This window comes from Cetorhinus maximus, chromosome 4, assembly GCF_964194155.1.
Source record: "Cetorhinus maximus chromosome 4, sCetMax3.hap1.1, whole genome shotgun sequence".
In the NCBI taxonomy this organism is placed as follows: domain Eukaryota; kingdom Metazoa; phylum Chordata; class Chondrichthyes; order Lamniformes; family Cetorhinidae; genus Cetorhinus; species Cetorhinus maximus.
Window position 1 is genome coordinate 71,141,221 of NC_135882.1, and position 17,078 is coordinate 71,158,298.

A 17,078-nucleotide genomic window follows, 5' to 3' on the forward strand; every position below is an offset into this window, starting at 1 on the left:
TGTCTAAGGGGCCTTGGTGAATTCCTGCAGTGCATCTAGTAGATGGTACGCACTGTTGCTACTGCTGTCGGTGGTGGAGGGAGTGAATGTTTGTGGATGTGGTGCCAATCAAACGAGTTGCTTTGTCCTGGATGGTATCAAGCTTCTTGAGTGTTGTTGGAGCCGCACTCATCCAGGCAAATGGAGAGTATTCCATCACACTCCTGACTTGTGCCTTGTAGATGGTGGACAGGCTTTGGAGAGTCAGGAAGTGGGTTACTCACTGCAGGAATCCTAGCCTCTGAGCTGCTCTTGTAGCCACAGTATTTATATGGCTAGTCCAGTTCAGTTTCTGATCAATGGTAACCCCAGGAGGTTGATAGTATGTGAAATGAGTTCAAGAAGCTTCAATTCAGTCACAGTTGGTGGTAAAAATGCCTACCACAATTAAGCAATTTCACTTAAAGAGACCACAAGGATGAGTGTATTTATAGGAAATGTCATACTGGTTCAATGGTAGGCTACCAGCTTGCCAAATTGACTGATTTTAAAGTGCAGAAGTGTTTATTTCACTTAAGTTGCTACATCAGAAACCCAGAATGCTGCAGTTATAGGTCAGTCCCCTTATATCAACTGGCTCAGAAACTCCTCCTCTTTACTGATGGCATTGGTGTCACTCTTCCAGCAAGCAATAAAAGGTATTGTTAAAGCTAATGCTTTTCTTTCAATGAAGTGTTATGCTCAAAGTGAGGTAGGTTACTGCTAGAGAACAGAACATTTTCTATTTTGCAACTCCATGTGAGTTTCAAGCACTTATTGGCTCGGCATAGAATATACAGAACCAGAGTAAAACTCAATTCACTCCATCTCCGTAATGTATCAGGAAAGAATCCCCACCAGTGTGGAGTTGCACAATCCTAACACATATTGTGCATGTGCTGCTAACAGGCAGGAATTTGAATCCAAAGCAGTTTTGCTCTGTCCACATTGGTTTGGGACTGTCTAAACCCAATTGACAAGGATCCTTGAGAGAAGAGCTTTGTCTCATGAGTCTAAATTTAATCTGAAGCCAGGTCCCAGAGATGTAATGGAACTGTGCCAACCTCCTATACCCCTATTCCTAATTTGTTTTATCTGGTTAATTTTAAAGTGACACCACCTTCATGAAACTGTTGGAAGCTTTGTCTCTGTTTATTACAATAATGAACCACAGGACCATCAATCATTTTGTATCTATCATGATGCAAGTGTCAGTGACAAAATGATGTATGTACTTTAACAGGATTTATCTTATAATATGTGCTTAAAAATCAATAAAAAGCAATTTTTAATCAGTGAATGCTCCTATCAAATAGATAACTATAGAGAAGATACAGTCTATTCGCATTCTCTTTTTGTCGGGCAAGCAAAAATTGATCTCACTCACTGATACTGAAGAAAATATGAATAAACATCTTTTAAGCCCCTCAAAATTGTACATATTTGTTAGTGAAAAATATAATAGAAGGATTTTAGTGCTCGGATTAGTTGCTTATATGTATATATATATTATTTCACAGAGTGTGGGCCTTGCTGGCTAAGTTAGCATTTATTGCCCATCCCTAAATGCCCTTGAGAAGGTGGTGGTGAGCTGCCTTCTTGAACCGCTGCAGTCCATGTGGCACCCACAGTGCTGTTAGGAAGGGAGTTCTAGGATTTTGACCCAGCGTCAGAGAAGGGACCATAGTTCCAACACTTCATATTGTTTTGATCAGTGCAGCTTACATTCTACAAGGTGATATGAAATGTTTTAGTCCATCACTGCTACCCATCCCTGGAGACAAACTGATAGGTGCATTCCGAAATACTAGAATACATTTTCAAGAATTCCTGCATCCCTTATCCCATAAAATGGCCAAGTTGATGTATATGGTGTCAGAAAATTGAATTTGAAAAGCCCCTTCTGTAGAAATATTTTTTTCAGATAATGCATTATTTGTATTCATGGTGCAATCTCCTTAATGGAGTTCACTGAAGAGAACTGAATTCTTAGACCAACCAATTCGAGCATTAACAGTAATTCATGTTCTGTGTGGCCGTGATTCTACCGCATTTTTTTAACTTATTCCTTGGAAGTTTAAAATAAACCTAAAGAAAAAGTAGAAAGAACGCTGCTTTTTATTTTCTCTGTTCTGCTTTTTAAAATTTCTCTCCGGTAGGGGGTGGTGAAGCTACTGAGAACTTCAATCTGTGTTAGAAATATGAGTTACCGACTCTTGACTGAAGCCCACCAATGATTTACTGTACTGATTGGTGAACATGTATTCCAGCAGAGGCGGGATTATGCTCAGAAATGGGACAATGAACTCACCATGTACTCCATGTTTGCAGCAGGTGGGTTGACTTGACTTCGAACCTTATTGTGGTAATCGAGAATAACTGACATGTCAGCCTGCGAGATATATCGCCTCCGCCTGGCTTTCGGGACATTCCCAGGTGCCAGGTATTTTGTCCAAGACGATCCATTCTCGCTGAAGTTTGATGAAAGGAGCGTGCTGGGGCCATCTGCTGAAACAAATGCACTTGTTCCTTGCAGAGCGCACAGTAACCTGATCAGACTCAGTGTGGAGCAGAGCTTCATGATTCCCAGTTGAAGATTGAGAAGCGGTGCACTGCAAACCAGATGTTAAACTTAATAAAGAACAATGTGTGCAGGTTGTTTAACATTAACGTCAAGCTTCAAACTGGTGATTCAGTGGGTAAACCCTGGTCCTTTGTTAATACACTATCATTCCAGTATTATTCTTCAAAAGCAAATGACATGGGCACATTCAGATAATCATTTAGCACCTTTAAAATAATAATATTTACCTTGCTGGCCAATGCATATTTCGATAAACACGGCTTTTCCTCGAATCCCTTATTTTGATGTTAGAAATGTGTAAGATAAATTCAGCTCACCTCTTGCATGCAGTCACTGGCAAAATGTAGGTCGAGTCCTTCCAAAATTCAAAGTCCGTCTGGAAGGAATCTTGAAAAGTATTTTACTCGTGCGATCAGAGTGAGGTAAGACTGGCAGTAACGTGGAGTGGAAGGCACCCTATAAGAGAGAGGGGTTTCTGCTGGTCTGTCCTTACTGTTTCTGGGCTTTTATATTCGGTAAAACGTTTCAGGAAGGCAAACTCATTCTCCTCGATGATGGTGTCTCTTTAACTCTTCACGGCCCCTGAATCAGTACATTATCATCTGGAAACCCAATGCCTTCATTGTTGCTCTTTTCACTGTTGCCAGACTCTCATCATGAGCTTTTCCAAACCACATATGTGTGTAATTTGGAAAGCTGGCGGGGGAGGAGGACATGGTACTCCATGTCAGTACAAAGTGTGAATCGTGTGTCATTTTCTGGATTCTCATTTATTTTCAGATTGCAGACACATTGAACAGTATTTTAAACACAGATCATTTGAAAATTGTCCAAACTTCGGCTGAAGTCTTATGGAAGTCTACACGTACACAAAACTCATTCGTACCCCTTAAAAATATTTGGAATTAAATGATGTTTGATGCAGCCCCTCTCTAGGATGACGGAGTAGTTCGATTTTCAACGGCTACATTTAACGTATTAGTTATAGAAAACAAGACCATCTGTTTCAGCACCTGCCTTGGATGTTTTCAAACGTGGGAGGAAACGGGCTGATAGACTGATGTCTCTGCTCGTATATTTTTGAATGGTGTGCTGTGGAAGGCTGACAGGCGCCAGCCGCACTGCAAAGCGGGACACACATCTTATTCTTCGCAATGACAGTTTAAACCACGCGAATATAACTGAATTCGGCAGCGAAGCCCCACACACCCCTTTATGCCGCTTGTGCAGTGGGCTGTAATATAACATTGCAGCAGCAATAACAAGGGACCAACAAGAAAATGGCAAACTTTAAATACATGTCTACAGTTAACATGCGTTTGAAGCCTCGGTGGGAGATGAGCAGCCCTTGTGCTAGATAAAATCCAACAGGGGACATGTTTCACACGAACCGGGGGTGGGGGGCCAGTGAAGGTGCAGTCAGTACATTACAACACCCGAGAAAGCAGCAAAGATGCAGGATTTGCAGCATGCAGACCTAAGAAAAGCGCTGGATCTAGAAATGCCAGACCCCGGCACAGTTAGCAACTTGTCATTTTTGCCAGAGAATGAGAGCTTCAAGCGGTTCATATTTCACGCTGCAAGTCAGAGAAAGTGCAGCAAAGTGACGCACCAGCCGGAGTTGAGAAACGAATGTCCTTTTACGCACAAAATGTTTTATATTTTCATATTCGCACTCGTTGCGTAAAGGCACCAAAATAATGCAATCATATTATCCCAAAGCACAGAAGGGGGCCGCTCGACCCATCGTCCCTGTACCCACTCTTCGAAAGAGCGACCCAATGAGCCTGAGCCTGCTCCTTCCCCAGAGCCCTGCATAAGATAGAGCGCGTTTATTCAGCGGGCACATCCACCAAATCCAAGCGCCGATTTTGCGGTGCACAACTAGAATGGCGGTGACCTCGTCCAAATAAAACATTCAACTTTTTCCCTCCTAATGTGTTGTTTGAAATTTTGGAATCTTGGCCAGTTAATGCTCGACTAGATCAATGTTTTTCTTGACTCTTAATTCCCCATCTCAGTAAAAATGAAGACGAAAGAACATTTTAGACACCAGTGGAGGTTAGAAGCAGGTTATTGGTCACTTCCTGAAGCATTCTTGGGCTGAATTTTATCCGGACAGTGTGGGCCAGGGGTTGAAACAATGGGCAGGATTTTTCATTTTTGAGGCTAAGCGCAGGGGTGGGCAAGTTTGGCGATGCAGGAAATCGTGTCCGATTCATGCTTGGAAGCCTATTAATTATGCACAGGCGGGTATCGAACCGAACCACCAGGCGGCTCGGGAGCTGATTCGCCCACTCCGCCATTACCTGGCGGGGGCGAAGGTCCAGGCGCTATGTTTAAACGCCGTCTGAACACACATCTCATTCTCTCCAGCCCACCTGTCTCCAGGACATGCACAGAGAGGTCTTCAACTCCCTCCAATATCAAACTCTCGTCATAGCATCATGCACTCAAATGGCCACTCTCTTCCCCATTAGCAGGGGACACACATCAACACCCATTCTCTCACGGAGACTTTCACATCACCACCATCCCATCTATCATGTTGCTCACACTCTATCCTCTGCCTCTTCTGGGGAGGGCTCATCACACACAGGGGATATGCATCTCACCCAACCTCTGCTCCATCCCTTCTCATCACATGCCTTTCTTTTGTCTTCATCCAGGGCAAGCTGGCCCACAGCAGAAAAGAAAGATTGCAGTCGAGGGAGGGACAGCCAACATTATTGCCCTCGCGCAATTCGGGGAGGATGCTGCCGAGGTCGCTGGGGAGGGCAGAGATTGCTCCTGTGGGGAAGGAGAGATTGGATTGTCCCAGCAACCTAGTACAGATCACAGCTCCTAGTACAGATCACACCTCCTAGTACAGATCACACCTCCGTCAGTTCACCACAGCCTGACAATCACAGTGAATGACATGCAGTTTTATCTTCATCATCCTCATCAACTGAAACTCTATTCTCTATCTTACAGACACCAGCAGACCGAGGCCCACAAGGATCCTACCATAATTCTCAGCCCCCAGGCCACATCCGAAGATGAAGCTGAGGAAGAACAATCATTGCACTCCCATGTACCCTCCACCAGCACAGAGACACACACCTCAAGAGGGCATAGCCCAAGGTTAGGCTTGGGCTCACCTACTGGAGAACACCTCACTGACATGCCCCTGCAGCAGCCGGAGGCAAGGACAGCCCAGCTCTCCGGCACTCGGAGAGCCTCTGGAGTCCAGCCATCCTCTCAGTCCGAGTCAGATTATGAGCCTCTGCAAGCAGCCGCCAACTCAATCCTGGAGATGCAACAATGGGGAGCGGAACATCAGGCAGAGATTTGGCAGTCATTCAGCAGACTAGAGCAAAGAATGGAGGAGTCAGTTTGCGTTTTGTCTGATGTCGTGGCCCTGACATGCGAGCACCTCGAGATCACCACGGGAAGGTTGGCAGCCACCATGGAGACCTTGCTCCAGCAGGTTTTGCTGGATTTGCGCTCGGTCCTGCACTCCATGGCCACACACCCTGATAGGCACCATCAGGATGTCGGCAACATGGGGACGAGGCACCCTGTCCTCCCTCCAGGTACAGCATCTGTACAGTATCTCAAGCAGTCAGGGTGGGGCCCTCAGGCACCCACAGGGAAGAAAAGCATCAGCCGGACACCCCAGGGCCCTCCTCTCAGGACACTCCAAGGGTGTCCAGCTGCTCCAATTGTCCTTTGCTTGTGACACCATCCATTCCAGCTTCTCAGGCTGCCAAGGGCGCTTCTGCCCCTCAGCAGGTGATCCTTATCAGGCCGGGGCCCTCCAGGCTTCGGGCCACCAGAGGATATTTGCCAAAGCCAGTGCAGACATCAGGACATAGCAGTCAGTGGGCTGCCTCCAGCTCTGATGCGGATGTCGGGGCTGCACCCAGGTATTGCAGTAGAGTTAGGAGAATTAAGAAACTTTGAAGTCACTTTTGGGTATTGGGTGTGCTACCACTGCAAAAATATTGCACTTTTGTTAATATTTTTGATGTTTCTCTGAATGGCCTGGTCACCTGAAGACATTGATTATGTACATTTGAATCCTCTTATTTTGAGGTTTATCCATCCTCCCACTCAGTGATAATCTCCCTCTATAAGATTAACATTCATGTGATGTCAGCCTCACTGAAGATAGTCTCCGCACAATTGTGTGATGTCAGGGAGATGTGTTAAAATCTTTTATTAGAAGTGTGTGATTTATGTGCTTCTAACCCTCTTCCTCAATGAAGACCATTATGTGAGGGCAGCTCATCAGCCTTGAGGGAGTAGCAGCAGTTGTGTCTCCTCAGTGGTAGATATGGATGGGAGGAGGAGATCCCCAGCCATGTCATCATCTCATTGGCCACTGTGATTTCATCATTATCTGGTGGCGACTGCTTCAGGTCAGTTCTCACATCGCTCTTGTTGCTGAGTGGATTCTCATTTCCCAGAGCGAGTGCCTACACAGGGCACCACAGACCTTTGCAGAGATCATGGTCTGGTGAATCATGAGGCCAGAAGGTGCAAGTGTGAATGCTGGACTTGTTTTCAATGCGAATGGTTGGACATCCCCTAAGATGAAAGGGGATGACATTGAGAACTAGGAGAAATGTGGCCACCTCCCCTTGCCAAACTTTACTCCTCCTGGAACCTTTCAGTCAGTAAAGTACCACAGGCATGTCTCCCACATCTTGCTTTCTCTATGGTGTCATTGCATTCATACTGACCCTTAGCACCCTCTTGAGGCTCCTGGCCCTCCAGATCTCATGCTCCGATGAGCTCTCATCCTCCTCCATTTCACCCTCTGGCAAGGGATCAACTCTTTGCATTGCCAGATTGTGAAGGGTGCAATACACAGCAGTGATGTGTGAAACCCTATTGGGAGTGTATTGGAGTGAGCCACCTGAGCGGTCTAAGCATCTAAAGCATATCGTCAGAATACCAACGGTCTGCTCTATTAGGGTACGTGTGGAGCTGTGAGCAGTGTCGACTCTCCTCAGAACGACTCTGAAGGCAATGCACCGGTGTCATCAGCCAGTGTTTCAGTGGGTGCCCCTTATCCACAAGCAGCCATCTCTGTAGATGTTCAGGCCTTTCAAAAATCTGAGGCACCTGGGAATGACTCAAGATGTATGAGTCATGGCAACTCCCAGGGTTCTGTGCACAAACATGCAGTATGTGCTTCCAATGATCACACACCAGTTGAACAACGATGGAACAGTATAAACATTAGGGCCTGCTGCCATGGAGCCCTTAAAGTCACATGGGTGTTCTTCCCACACAGCCTCACACCTGTCCCATTCAGAATCGCTTCTATTTTCAACTTAAAACTGTACAATAACTCCAGTAGAACAAGATGGTGGCTGTGCACCATTATTTTGAAATGAGCTTTGATGCTCCCTCTCTGACTGCCCATGTATCTGATATTTACCTGGAACCTCATGATGTGAAGGTAGAGCTTCCTCCTGTTTTCTCCAGCCTCTCCAATAATACTGGATCCCTTAGTTGCTGTGGTGGACATTCCTACCCTCCCACCTGAGCCCATCACTACCCATGCCCCATGTGGATCTCTATCCTCCCCATCTTGAGGCTGTGGGTGAGGTCACCTACCAAGGTGAATCCCTCCAGGAAAGCTTCACTCACCCGACCCCCCACTGCCCTTTATTATTTATTATGTGTTCGCCTATTGCAGGTTGCAGGTGCCTTCCATTACAATCGCCATACCATCTGCAGCCCAGTACAGAAACAGACAAACCCATGGACAGTGACTGTGAGAGCCCTGCACACCAAGCTGTGCATTACTCCTACTGAGCACAGAGCCCTTGGCACTCCCTGTAGCTGGAGTACACTGTGCCACCAATGATTACTCCTGCAGCAAGCCCCCTGCATCCCATGGCTGTCTCCACTGTCTAATTGTTGACTGTGGGGTTCACAAAGCCCCAGGGGTGTCTCTACTCTCTGATTGCTTCCCACTAAGCCCCAGGGGTGTTTGTACTCTCTGACTCCTGACTACAAGCCCCAGACCAAGAACTTTGACTTTCACATCATTGCCCATTGCCATGATAACTGAAGACTACACTGTCTCCCTTCCCAAACTGCGCTCCCCTGCTCCACTTATGAGTCTGCATGTGGCCCATTCCTCTTGTGGCACACTAACAACACCCATCTTTCCTATTCCAGAGGCTGCATTCATCCCCTTCCATTCATACATGTGGTATTCCTCTCACCCTATTGTTTGTTAGTGTCTCAGTTACCCTTGTTGACCTTCAGATTCCCAACCCTTGGACTGCTCCCTGCCTCCCATCATTCCCCCTCATCTTCCACTACCTTGCATAGCCTTCCTGCCCCTTTGCCTTCCATCGTGCCCCCTTCTCCCCCTCCCCAACACCTTGCATAGCCGTCCTTCCCCATTTCCATCATGTGTTTACCCTTCCCATCATACCCCTCCGCCCCCAAACCCCTACCCCGGTCGATATGCTGCTTTCTGAATGCTCAGCTCAAAACTGCACCGCCACAGCCCCCCGCTCACCGCCCCCCCCACCCCCTCAACCCCCACCCGTCCCCAGCCCTTTCCCCACTGTCGCAATACTGATCAGTGTCTGAAAGTTGAGACCTACCTGAGTACCACTGCATAGTGGTGTCCTTGTGACCACGGAGGCAAGCGCCAGGAGGAGAGCAAACCTTCAGCCCCAGCAGTGTGGTGTTCCACTGGCATCGCAATGAGACTGGAGCAGTACTATGGAAGGTAAGCTACATATGTTGTACTCACTTCGAGGTCGTGAGCGAAGTGAGGTCCCATGTGTGCACGCAACCCTTTTTCAGACGAGATTCCGACCAACGTGATTTCCCACTGGTGTGATGTAAGGTTAGAAGATGGCACGTGATTCCGGCAAGAAGCTAAGTTAATGAGCATTCATGAGATGGAAAGAATACAAATGGCGTTCACACTACTAGTCAGTGGGATACTTGACCTGCCATAAGCCCGCCATCGGGAGAAATTCTAAAATATTTTTATGCTGGCGGGTTTCCGAATTTTAGCCCGCCGCTGGATTCTTCACTCCCCCTTGCTACGAAACCCGCCGTGGGCAGGATGTGAAAATTCTGCACAATCAATGTGAGGCGCAGGGGCCTCCAATTCCCAGCCTGAGGCGGTAACAGAGAGAGCAAGTGGCAGGTGTTGGCACCATATTTATAGGGCAGCTAGCTCTGCATTCACTGCTGCTTGAACAAAGGACTCCTTCCTGTTGCCTTCAGTTCTCCTGTTTCTACTGCCTTCAGGCTTCCTGCTGCTGCCCCCCTCATAGAAACATAGAAAATAGGAGCAGGAGTAGGCCATTCGGCCCTTCGAGCCTGCTCCGCCATTCATCATGTCATGGCTGATCATCCAACTCAATAACCTGCTCCCGCTTTCTCCCCATACCCTTTGATCCCTTTCGCTCCAAGAGCTATATCTAACTCCTTCTTGAAAACATAAAATGTTTTGGCCTCAACTACTTGCTGTGGTAGCGAATTCCACAGGTTCACCACTCTCTGGGTGAAGAAATTTCTCTTCACCTCAGTCCTAAATGGTCTGCCCAGTATCCTCAGGCTGTGACCCCTGGTTCTAGACTCCCCCACCATCGGGAACATCCTTCCTGCATCTACCCTGTCTAGTCCTGTTAGAATTTTATAGATTTCTATGAGATCCCCCCTTCATTCTTCTGAACTCCAGCGAATATAATTCTAACCGACTCAGTCTCTCCTCATATGTCAGTCCCGCCATCTCAAAAATCAGTCTTTTAAACCTTCGCTGCACTCCCTCTATAGCAAGAACATATCTTCCTCAGATAAGGAGACCAAAACTGCACACAATATTCCAGGTGTGGTCTCACCAAGGCCCTGTACAATTGCAGCAAGATATCCCTGCTCCTGTACTCGAATCCTCTGGCTATGAAGGCCAGCATACCATTTGCCTTCTTTACCGCCTGCTGTACCTGCATGCTTGCCTTCAGCGACTGGTGTATGAGGACACCCAGGTCTCGTTGCACATTCCCCTCTCTCAATTTATAGCCATTCAGATAATAATCTGCCTTCCTGTTTTTGCTACCAAAGTGGATAACCTCACATTTAGTCACAATATACTGCATCTGCCATGCATTTGCTCTCTCACTCAGCTTGTCCAAATCACACTGAAGCATCTCTACATCCTCCTCACAGTTCACCCTCCCACCCAGCTTTGTGTCATCTACAAATCTGGAGATATTACATTTAATTCCCTCATCTAAATCATTAATATGTATTGTGAATAACTGGGATCCCAGCGCTGATCCCTGCGGTACCCCGCTAGTCACTGCCTGCCATTCGGAAAAAAACCTGTTTATTTCTACTCTTTGTTTCCTGTCTGCCAACCAGTTTTCTATCCATCTCAATACACTACCCCCAATCCCATGTGCTTTAATTTTACACGCTAATCTCATATGTGGGACTTTGTTGAAACCCTCCTGAAAGTCCAAATAAACCACATCCACTGGCTCCCCCTCATCAACTCTGCTAGTTACATTCTTGAAAAATTCCAGTGGATTTGTCAAGCATGATTTCCCTTTCGTCAATCCATGCTGACTCTGTCCAATTCTGCCACTGTTTTCCAAGTGCTCAGCTATTAAATCCTTTATAATGGACTCATTGAAGGCTCAAAGCAACGAAAGAGTTCACTTGAAGGCAACATCCACAATTAGAGACAGAAAAACACAGGTGGCACCAAGTTCAGTGATGCCTCCCTGCAGGCTCCCCTCTGGACTGCAACGGCAAGTCTGGAGGTCCTCTTCCCCAGGGACTGGAGGAGACGGGTCCACCTGGCCAAACAAACCTGGACAGAGATTTCAGAGGTGGTCAGCAGCCCTTGAGTCATCCCCAGAACCTGGAACTGGTGCTGCAAGTGCATCAATTACCTTATTGGTTCTGCTAAGGTGAGTGCTCCATACTTCTTTTCCTTTTGGGGCTTGTATATGGCAACACAAGATGGTATATATGCTGGAGAAGGAGTGGGCCAATCAGTGGCAATGGAGTCAGGCAGTAGCATGCCTTGTCAGAGGCAAGGTTGCATTTTGGTGTGAGGTACCCATCTGTGATTGATGACTCCAGCAAGGTCCCTCTAGAGTGGCTGCATGCAGGAGACATTTGTGTTTCAGCTCACTGGGCATAGGCACTGTGCTTCTCTTTGAGGGGAAACTAATAGTCCAACTTTTTGTGTTTACAGGGAAGGATGGCACACAACATTAAAGGGAGGGCCAAGATCGACGGAGGGCTGCCGTGCCTCCACATCCTCATCCTCATGTAGGAGGAGGCTTTGGAGTTGGCAGGCCACCAGGCTGTGTGATTGCTGATGGTGAGATAAGAGTGCCAGATTAAGATGGTGAGTTAATGAATACCAGTGTACGAGAGTGCATCTGGCACACACAAGGCATAGTGGTCATGTGACTAACACTGGACACATGGAACTTTAGAGCAAACATAGCTGAGAGGAGGAAATGACAAGCCCTTGACCTTTAAATGTTCATGTCCTCTCTTGAGGCACAAAGCAGTCGAGAGAGCGGCGGGCAGCCAGTCAACGCTGAGAAGGAAGAGGACTCCTCAGAGGGTGCACTGTAGCATCATTCCCCTGCACCCTCCACCAGCACAGATGCTCCCACGTTGGTGGATATGCATTCATGATTAGATTCAGGGTCACAGCCTGGTGAGCACATCACTGGTGCCCAAGCACCTGACAGTGACTAACAACCTAGGCCATTCACACTCAGAGGACTGTGGGAGGCCAGGCCTGTGCTGGACCCTTGGCTGATGATGTGCCTCTGAAGTTGGCCACAAAAGGCAACTGCTGCAGCAATAGTGCGAGATAATGGAACATTGTGTGGAGATTCCAGAGGCTTTGTGCACCCATGTATGTATCACAGAGGAGTCCATCCAGGCCATGAGTTCTACCATGTCTCTGATGAGTATATACTTGGCTTCCTCCACTGAGGGTTTGGTGACCCTCATTCAGAGCCAGATCCAGCAAACCAGTCAGTGGGTGCTGGAGATGCAAGCAGACTTGCATATGGTCATGAGTTCAAACCAGGAGTGGCAAGGTGAGATGGGGGAAAGGTGCCTGGAGTCTTCAGCAGGCCCTTGTCCTTCTCAGGTCAGCAGGGAGGTACCGGTATGCCTTGCAAGGGAGGAGAAGCAGCTGCCTTCTGCTTTTGGGGCTCCTCTCAGGGTGCTATGAGTATGGACAGCGTCTTCACAGCCCCTCTCCATTTCCTTTAACAAGCTGCGAGATGAAGGTTTTGCACCCCAGCATGCTGAAGCCCTCCGGGCCTCAGGCCTCAGGCAGCCAGAGGCGGCCACCAGGATCATCCCAGGCCACGGGGCTGCAAGGTCAGCAGCCTGTCTCCACTATAGCTGCAGGCATAAAGGTGGCACCTTGTAGAAGCTCTTCTGAGGGTTAAGAAGAGCACCTAGCTGCACTTGGGGATCGTGGGTGATTTAAATGTATAGATGTTAAGTTTCCTTTCTGCTGGAAGCCTCAATAAATCTTCCATTCACTTTTCCTGCTTCTTGTTCTCATTCTTGGTGTCCTGTGAAATCACATTGCCGCATTGTCTGGTCAGCTGACTCCTCCACATCATTGTCGGAGGCATCATGATTATCGATGTCCTCATTAGTCAATGCCTCATCCCTCTGCAGTGCCAGGTTTTTCAATGTGCAGCAGACCACCACCATACACGAGACCCTTGCTGAGGCACACTGAAGAGCTCCTGCAGATTGATCAAGACGCCTGAATCACATCTACTGAAGGTTAATGGCCTGTTTGATGGTTGCTCTGGTTGCCCTGTGACAGGTGTCCTATCTCTCCTCTGCGTCCATGCTGTGTTCCTCACAGGTGTGAGAAACCATGCCTTTTGTAGGTAGCCCTTGTCTCCCAGTATCCATCCCTGAAGATGCACAGGCATTGGAAAAATCGTGGCACATGGGACTACGAAAGAGCGTGTGTGCTGTGGCTGCGTCCTAGGAGCTATGCGCACACATAAAAGATCCATTTTCGATGGTTGCAGATCATGTGTATATTGATGGTAGCTGGTCCGTGGGAGCCTTGATGGCCTTATACATGCAGTTGATGACACTTTGCAGCTGGGTGAATTAGTGATGTCCCCAACTCAATGGAACTCTCCACCTAAGTTTCCAGATCGGTATGGTTGCGCTCATGGCCGTCAATCCTTTTGAACATCGCATTAGCCACGAGCTTGATGCACCGCTGTTCTGCAGCCTGGGATACCCCACATAGATCCCCAGTGAATGCCTGAATAGGGCCAGGGGAGTAGAAGCTGAGAGCCGAAGTCATCTTTAGGGCCACTGTCAGGGTATGCCCACCAATTCCCATACATCTCAATTCGTCCTGCAGCATGTCACAGAGATCAGTGATGGCCTCCCTGGAGAGCCACCATCTTCACTGACACTGAAGCTGTGACGTTTGGAGAAAGTTCAACCTCAGGCTGTAGACTGGGCATAACTTCTGTGCATGTGGCTGTTGGTATGCCCTTCTGCACGCTTCCCTGGCATTCATTCTCATACCAAGGCTGACCCTCTTGCTGGCCATGAGATTTGTGATATGCCCTCTCCACGCCATCACCCCGCCCCCCCCCTCACCCACTCCATCCCCAGTGCCTGGACCTGCCTCCCTCTGAGCTACCAACTTTCTCAATGGGAGGGCCGCAGGAGGCCTGTGTGAATGAGGCTTATGGAGAATAGCTGGCTCCTTCACCAGCCCCCACCACATGTCCCTGAGTCCTCTTCTTGTGCCAGGTGCCACTGCCCCTAAGTGCCCCAGCCATAGGTTCCCATGTGGCACCCCTTCCCTACCTTCTGCCGATGTCCCTTGTGTACTACCCTTCCTGCCATGCACACTGGCTCTCACAATGGTTTTCTGAGAGACCCAGTGCATATCATTCGCTTCCTTGCCATCCCTGGGCTCACTGGCTCCTTACTTCACCAGGTGGGGCTCCAAAGTCCTGTGATCCCCATGCATCACCGGATAAAATCGAAATGACCCTGTAAAGTTTGTGATGGCGTAGTGGTATTGCTGCTGGACTAGTAATCCAGAGACCCAGGCTAATGCTCTAGCAACCTGGGTTCAAATCCCACCATGGCAGATGGTGGAATTTGAGTTCAATACAAATCTGGAATCAGAATTCTAATGATGACCACAAAACCATTGTCAATTGTTGTAAAAACCCTGTGGAAGGAAACCTGTTGCCCTCATCTGGTCTGACCTACATGTGACTGCAGACCCACAGCAATGTGGTTCACTCTTAAATGCCCTCTGAAATGGCCTAGCAAGCCACTCAGTTGTTACAAAATCACAAAAAAGGAGTGAAGCTGGACAGACAACCCGGCATTGACTTAGGCACCAGAAACGACAACGACAATCTCAGCCCCGTTGATCCTGCAAAATCTTTCTTACTAACATCTGGGGGCTAGTGCTAAAATTGGGAGAGCTGCCCCACAGACTAGTCAACCAACAGCCTCACATAGTCTTCCTCACAGAATTATACCTGACAGATAATGTCCAAGACACCACCATCACTGTCCTACCGGCAGGACAGGTACAGCAAAGGTGGTGGCACAGTGGTATACAATCAGGGGTTCTTAACATCGACTCTGGACCCCATGAAGTCTCATGGCATCAAGTCAAACATGGGCAAGGAAACCTCCTGCTGATTACCATGTACTGCCTCCCTCAGCTGTTGAATCAGTGCTTCACCACTACTGGCCGAGTCCTAAAGGACATAGCTGCTTGACTGCGCCTGCGGCAGGTGGTGAGGGAACCAATAAGAGGGAAAAACATACTTGACTTCATCCTCACCAACCTGCCTGCCGCAAATGCATCTGTCCATGACAGTATCAGTAGGCATGACCACCGCACAGTTGTTGTGGAGGTGAAGTCCCACCTTCACTTTGAGGATACTCTCCATCCTGTTGTGTGGCACTACCACCATGCTAAACGGGATAGATTTCGAACAGGTCTAGCTACTCAAGACTGGGCATCCATGGGGGGCTGTGGGCCATCATCAGCAGCAGGATTGTACTCGAGCACAATCTGTAACTTCATGGCCTGACATATTCCCCCACTCTACCATTACCATCAAGCCAGGGAATCAACACTGGTTCAATGAAGAGTTCAGGAGGGCATGCCAGGAGCAGCACCAGGCATACCTAAGAATGAGGTGTCAATCTGGTGAAGCTATAACACAGGACTACTTGCATGCCAAACAGCATAAGCAGCAAGTGATAGACAAAGCTAAGTGATCCCACAGCCAATGGATCAGGTCTAAGCTCTGCAGTCCTGCCACATCTGGTCGTGAATGGTGGAGGACAATTAAACAACTCACTGGAGGAGAATGCTCCACAAATTTCCCCATCCTCAATAATGGGGGAGCCCAGCACATCAGTGCAAAAGGTAAGGCTGAAGCATTTGCTACAATCTTCAGCCAGAAGTGCTGAGTGGATGATCCCTCTCGGCCTCCTCCAGAGGTCTCCAGCATCACAGTTCCAGTTTTCAGCCAATTCGATTCACTCCACATGATATCAAAAAATAGCTGAAGGCACTGGATAGTGCAAAGGTTATGGGCCCTGACAATATTCCGGCAATAGCACTGAGGACCTGTGCTTCAGAACTTGCCGCGCCCCTGGCCAATTTGTTCCAGTACAGCTACAACACTGGCATCTACCCAGCTATGTGGGAAATTGCCCAGATATGTCCCATACACAAAATGCAGGACAAATCCAACCCGGCCAATTACCACCCCATCAGTCTACTCTCAATTATCAGTAAAATAATGGAAGGGGTCATCAACAGTGCTATCAAACGGCACTTGCTTAGCAATAACCTGCTCACTGATGCCCAGTTTGGGTTCCGCCAGGGCCACTCAGTTCCTGACCTTATTTCAGCCTTGGTTCAAACATGGACAAAAGAGCTGAACTCCCGAGGTGAGGTGAGAGTGACTGCCCTTGACATCAAGGCAGCTTTTGACCGAGTGCATCAACAAGGAACTGCAGCAAAACTGGAGTTAATGGGAATCAGGGGGAAAACTCTCCACTGGTTGGAGTCATACCTAGCACAAAGGCAGATGGTTGTGGTTGTTGGAGGTTAGTCATCTCAGCTCCAGGACATCACTGTAGGAGTTCCTCAGGGTAGTGTCCTCAGCCCAACCTTCTTCAGCTGCTTCATCAATGACTTGCCTTCCATCATAAGCGGTGATGTTCGCTGATGATTGCACAATGTTCAGCTCCATTTGCAATTCCTCAGATACTGAAGCAGTCCACGTCCAAATGCAGCAAGACCTGGACAATATCCAGGCTTGGGCTGACAAGTGGCAAGTAACATTTGTGCCCCACAAGTGCCAGGCAATAACCATCTCCAACCACAGAGAATCTAACCATCGCCCCTTGACATTCAATG

The 17,078-nt window shown here is 48.1% G+C and overlaps 1 protein-coding gene across 1 annotated transcript in view; it reads right to left on the reverse strand.

Moving 5' to 3' along the window:
- LOC144679677 (peptidase inhibitor 15-like) overlaps positions 1-3,404 on the reverse strand; it is a 30,934-nt gene extending 27,530 nt beyond the window's left edge. Inside the window, exons 1-2 of the mRNA XM_078540282.1 lie at positions 2,920-3,404; positions 2,330-2,630 (exon numbers count right to left, since the gene is read on the reverse strand). Coding sequence (XP_078396408.1) covers positions 2,330-2,599 — 270 coding nt within the window. The 5' untranslated portion in view covers positions 2,600-2,630; positions 2,920-3,404. The remainder of the gene's footprint in view (positions 1-2,329; positions 2,631-2,919) is intronic.
- Between the last annotated feature and the right edge of the window lie 13,674 nt (positions 3,405-17,078).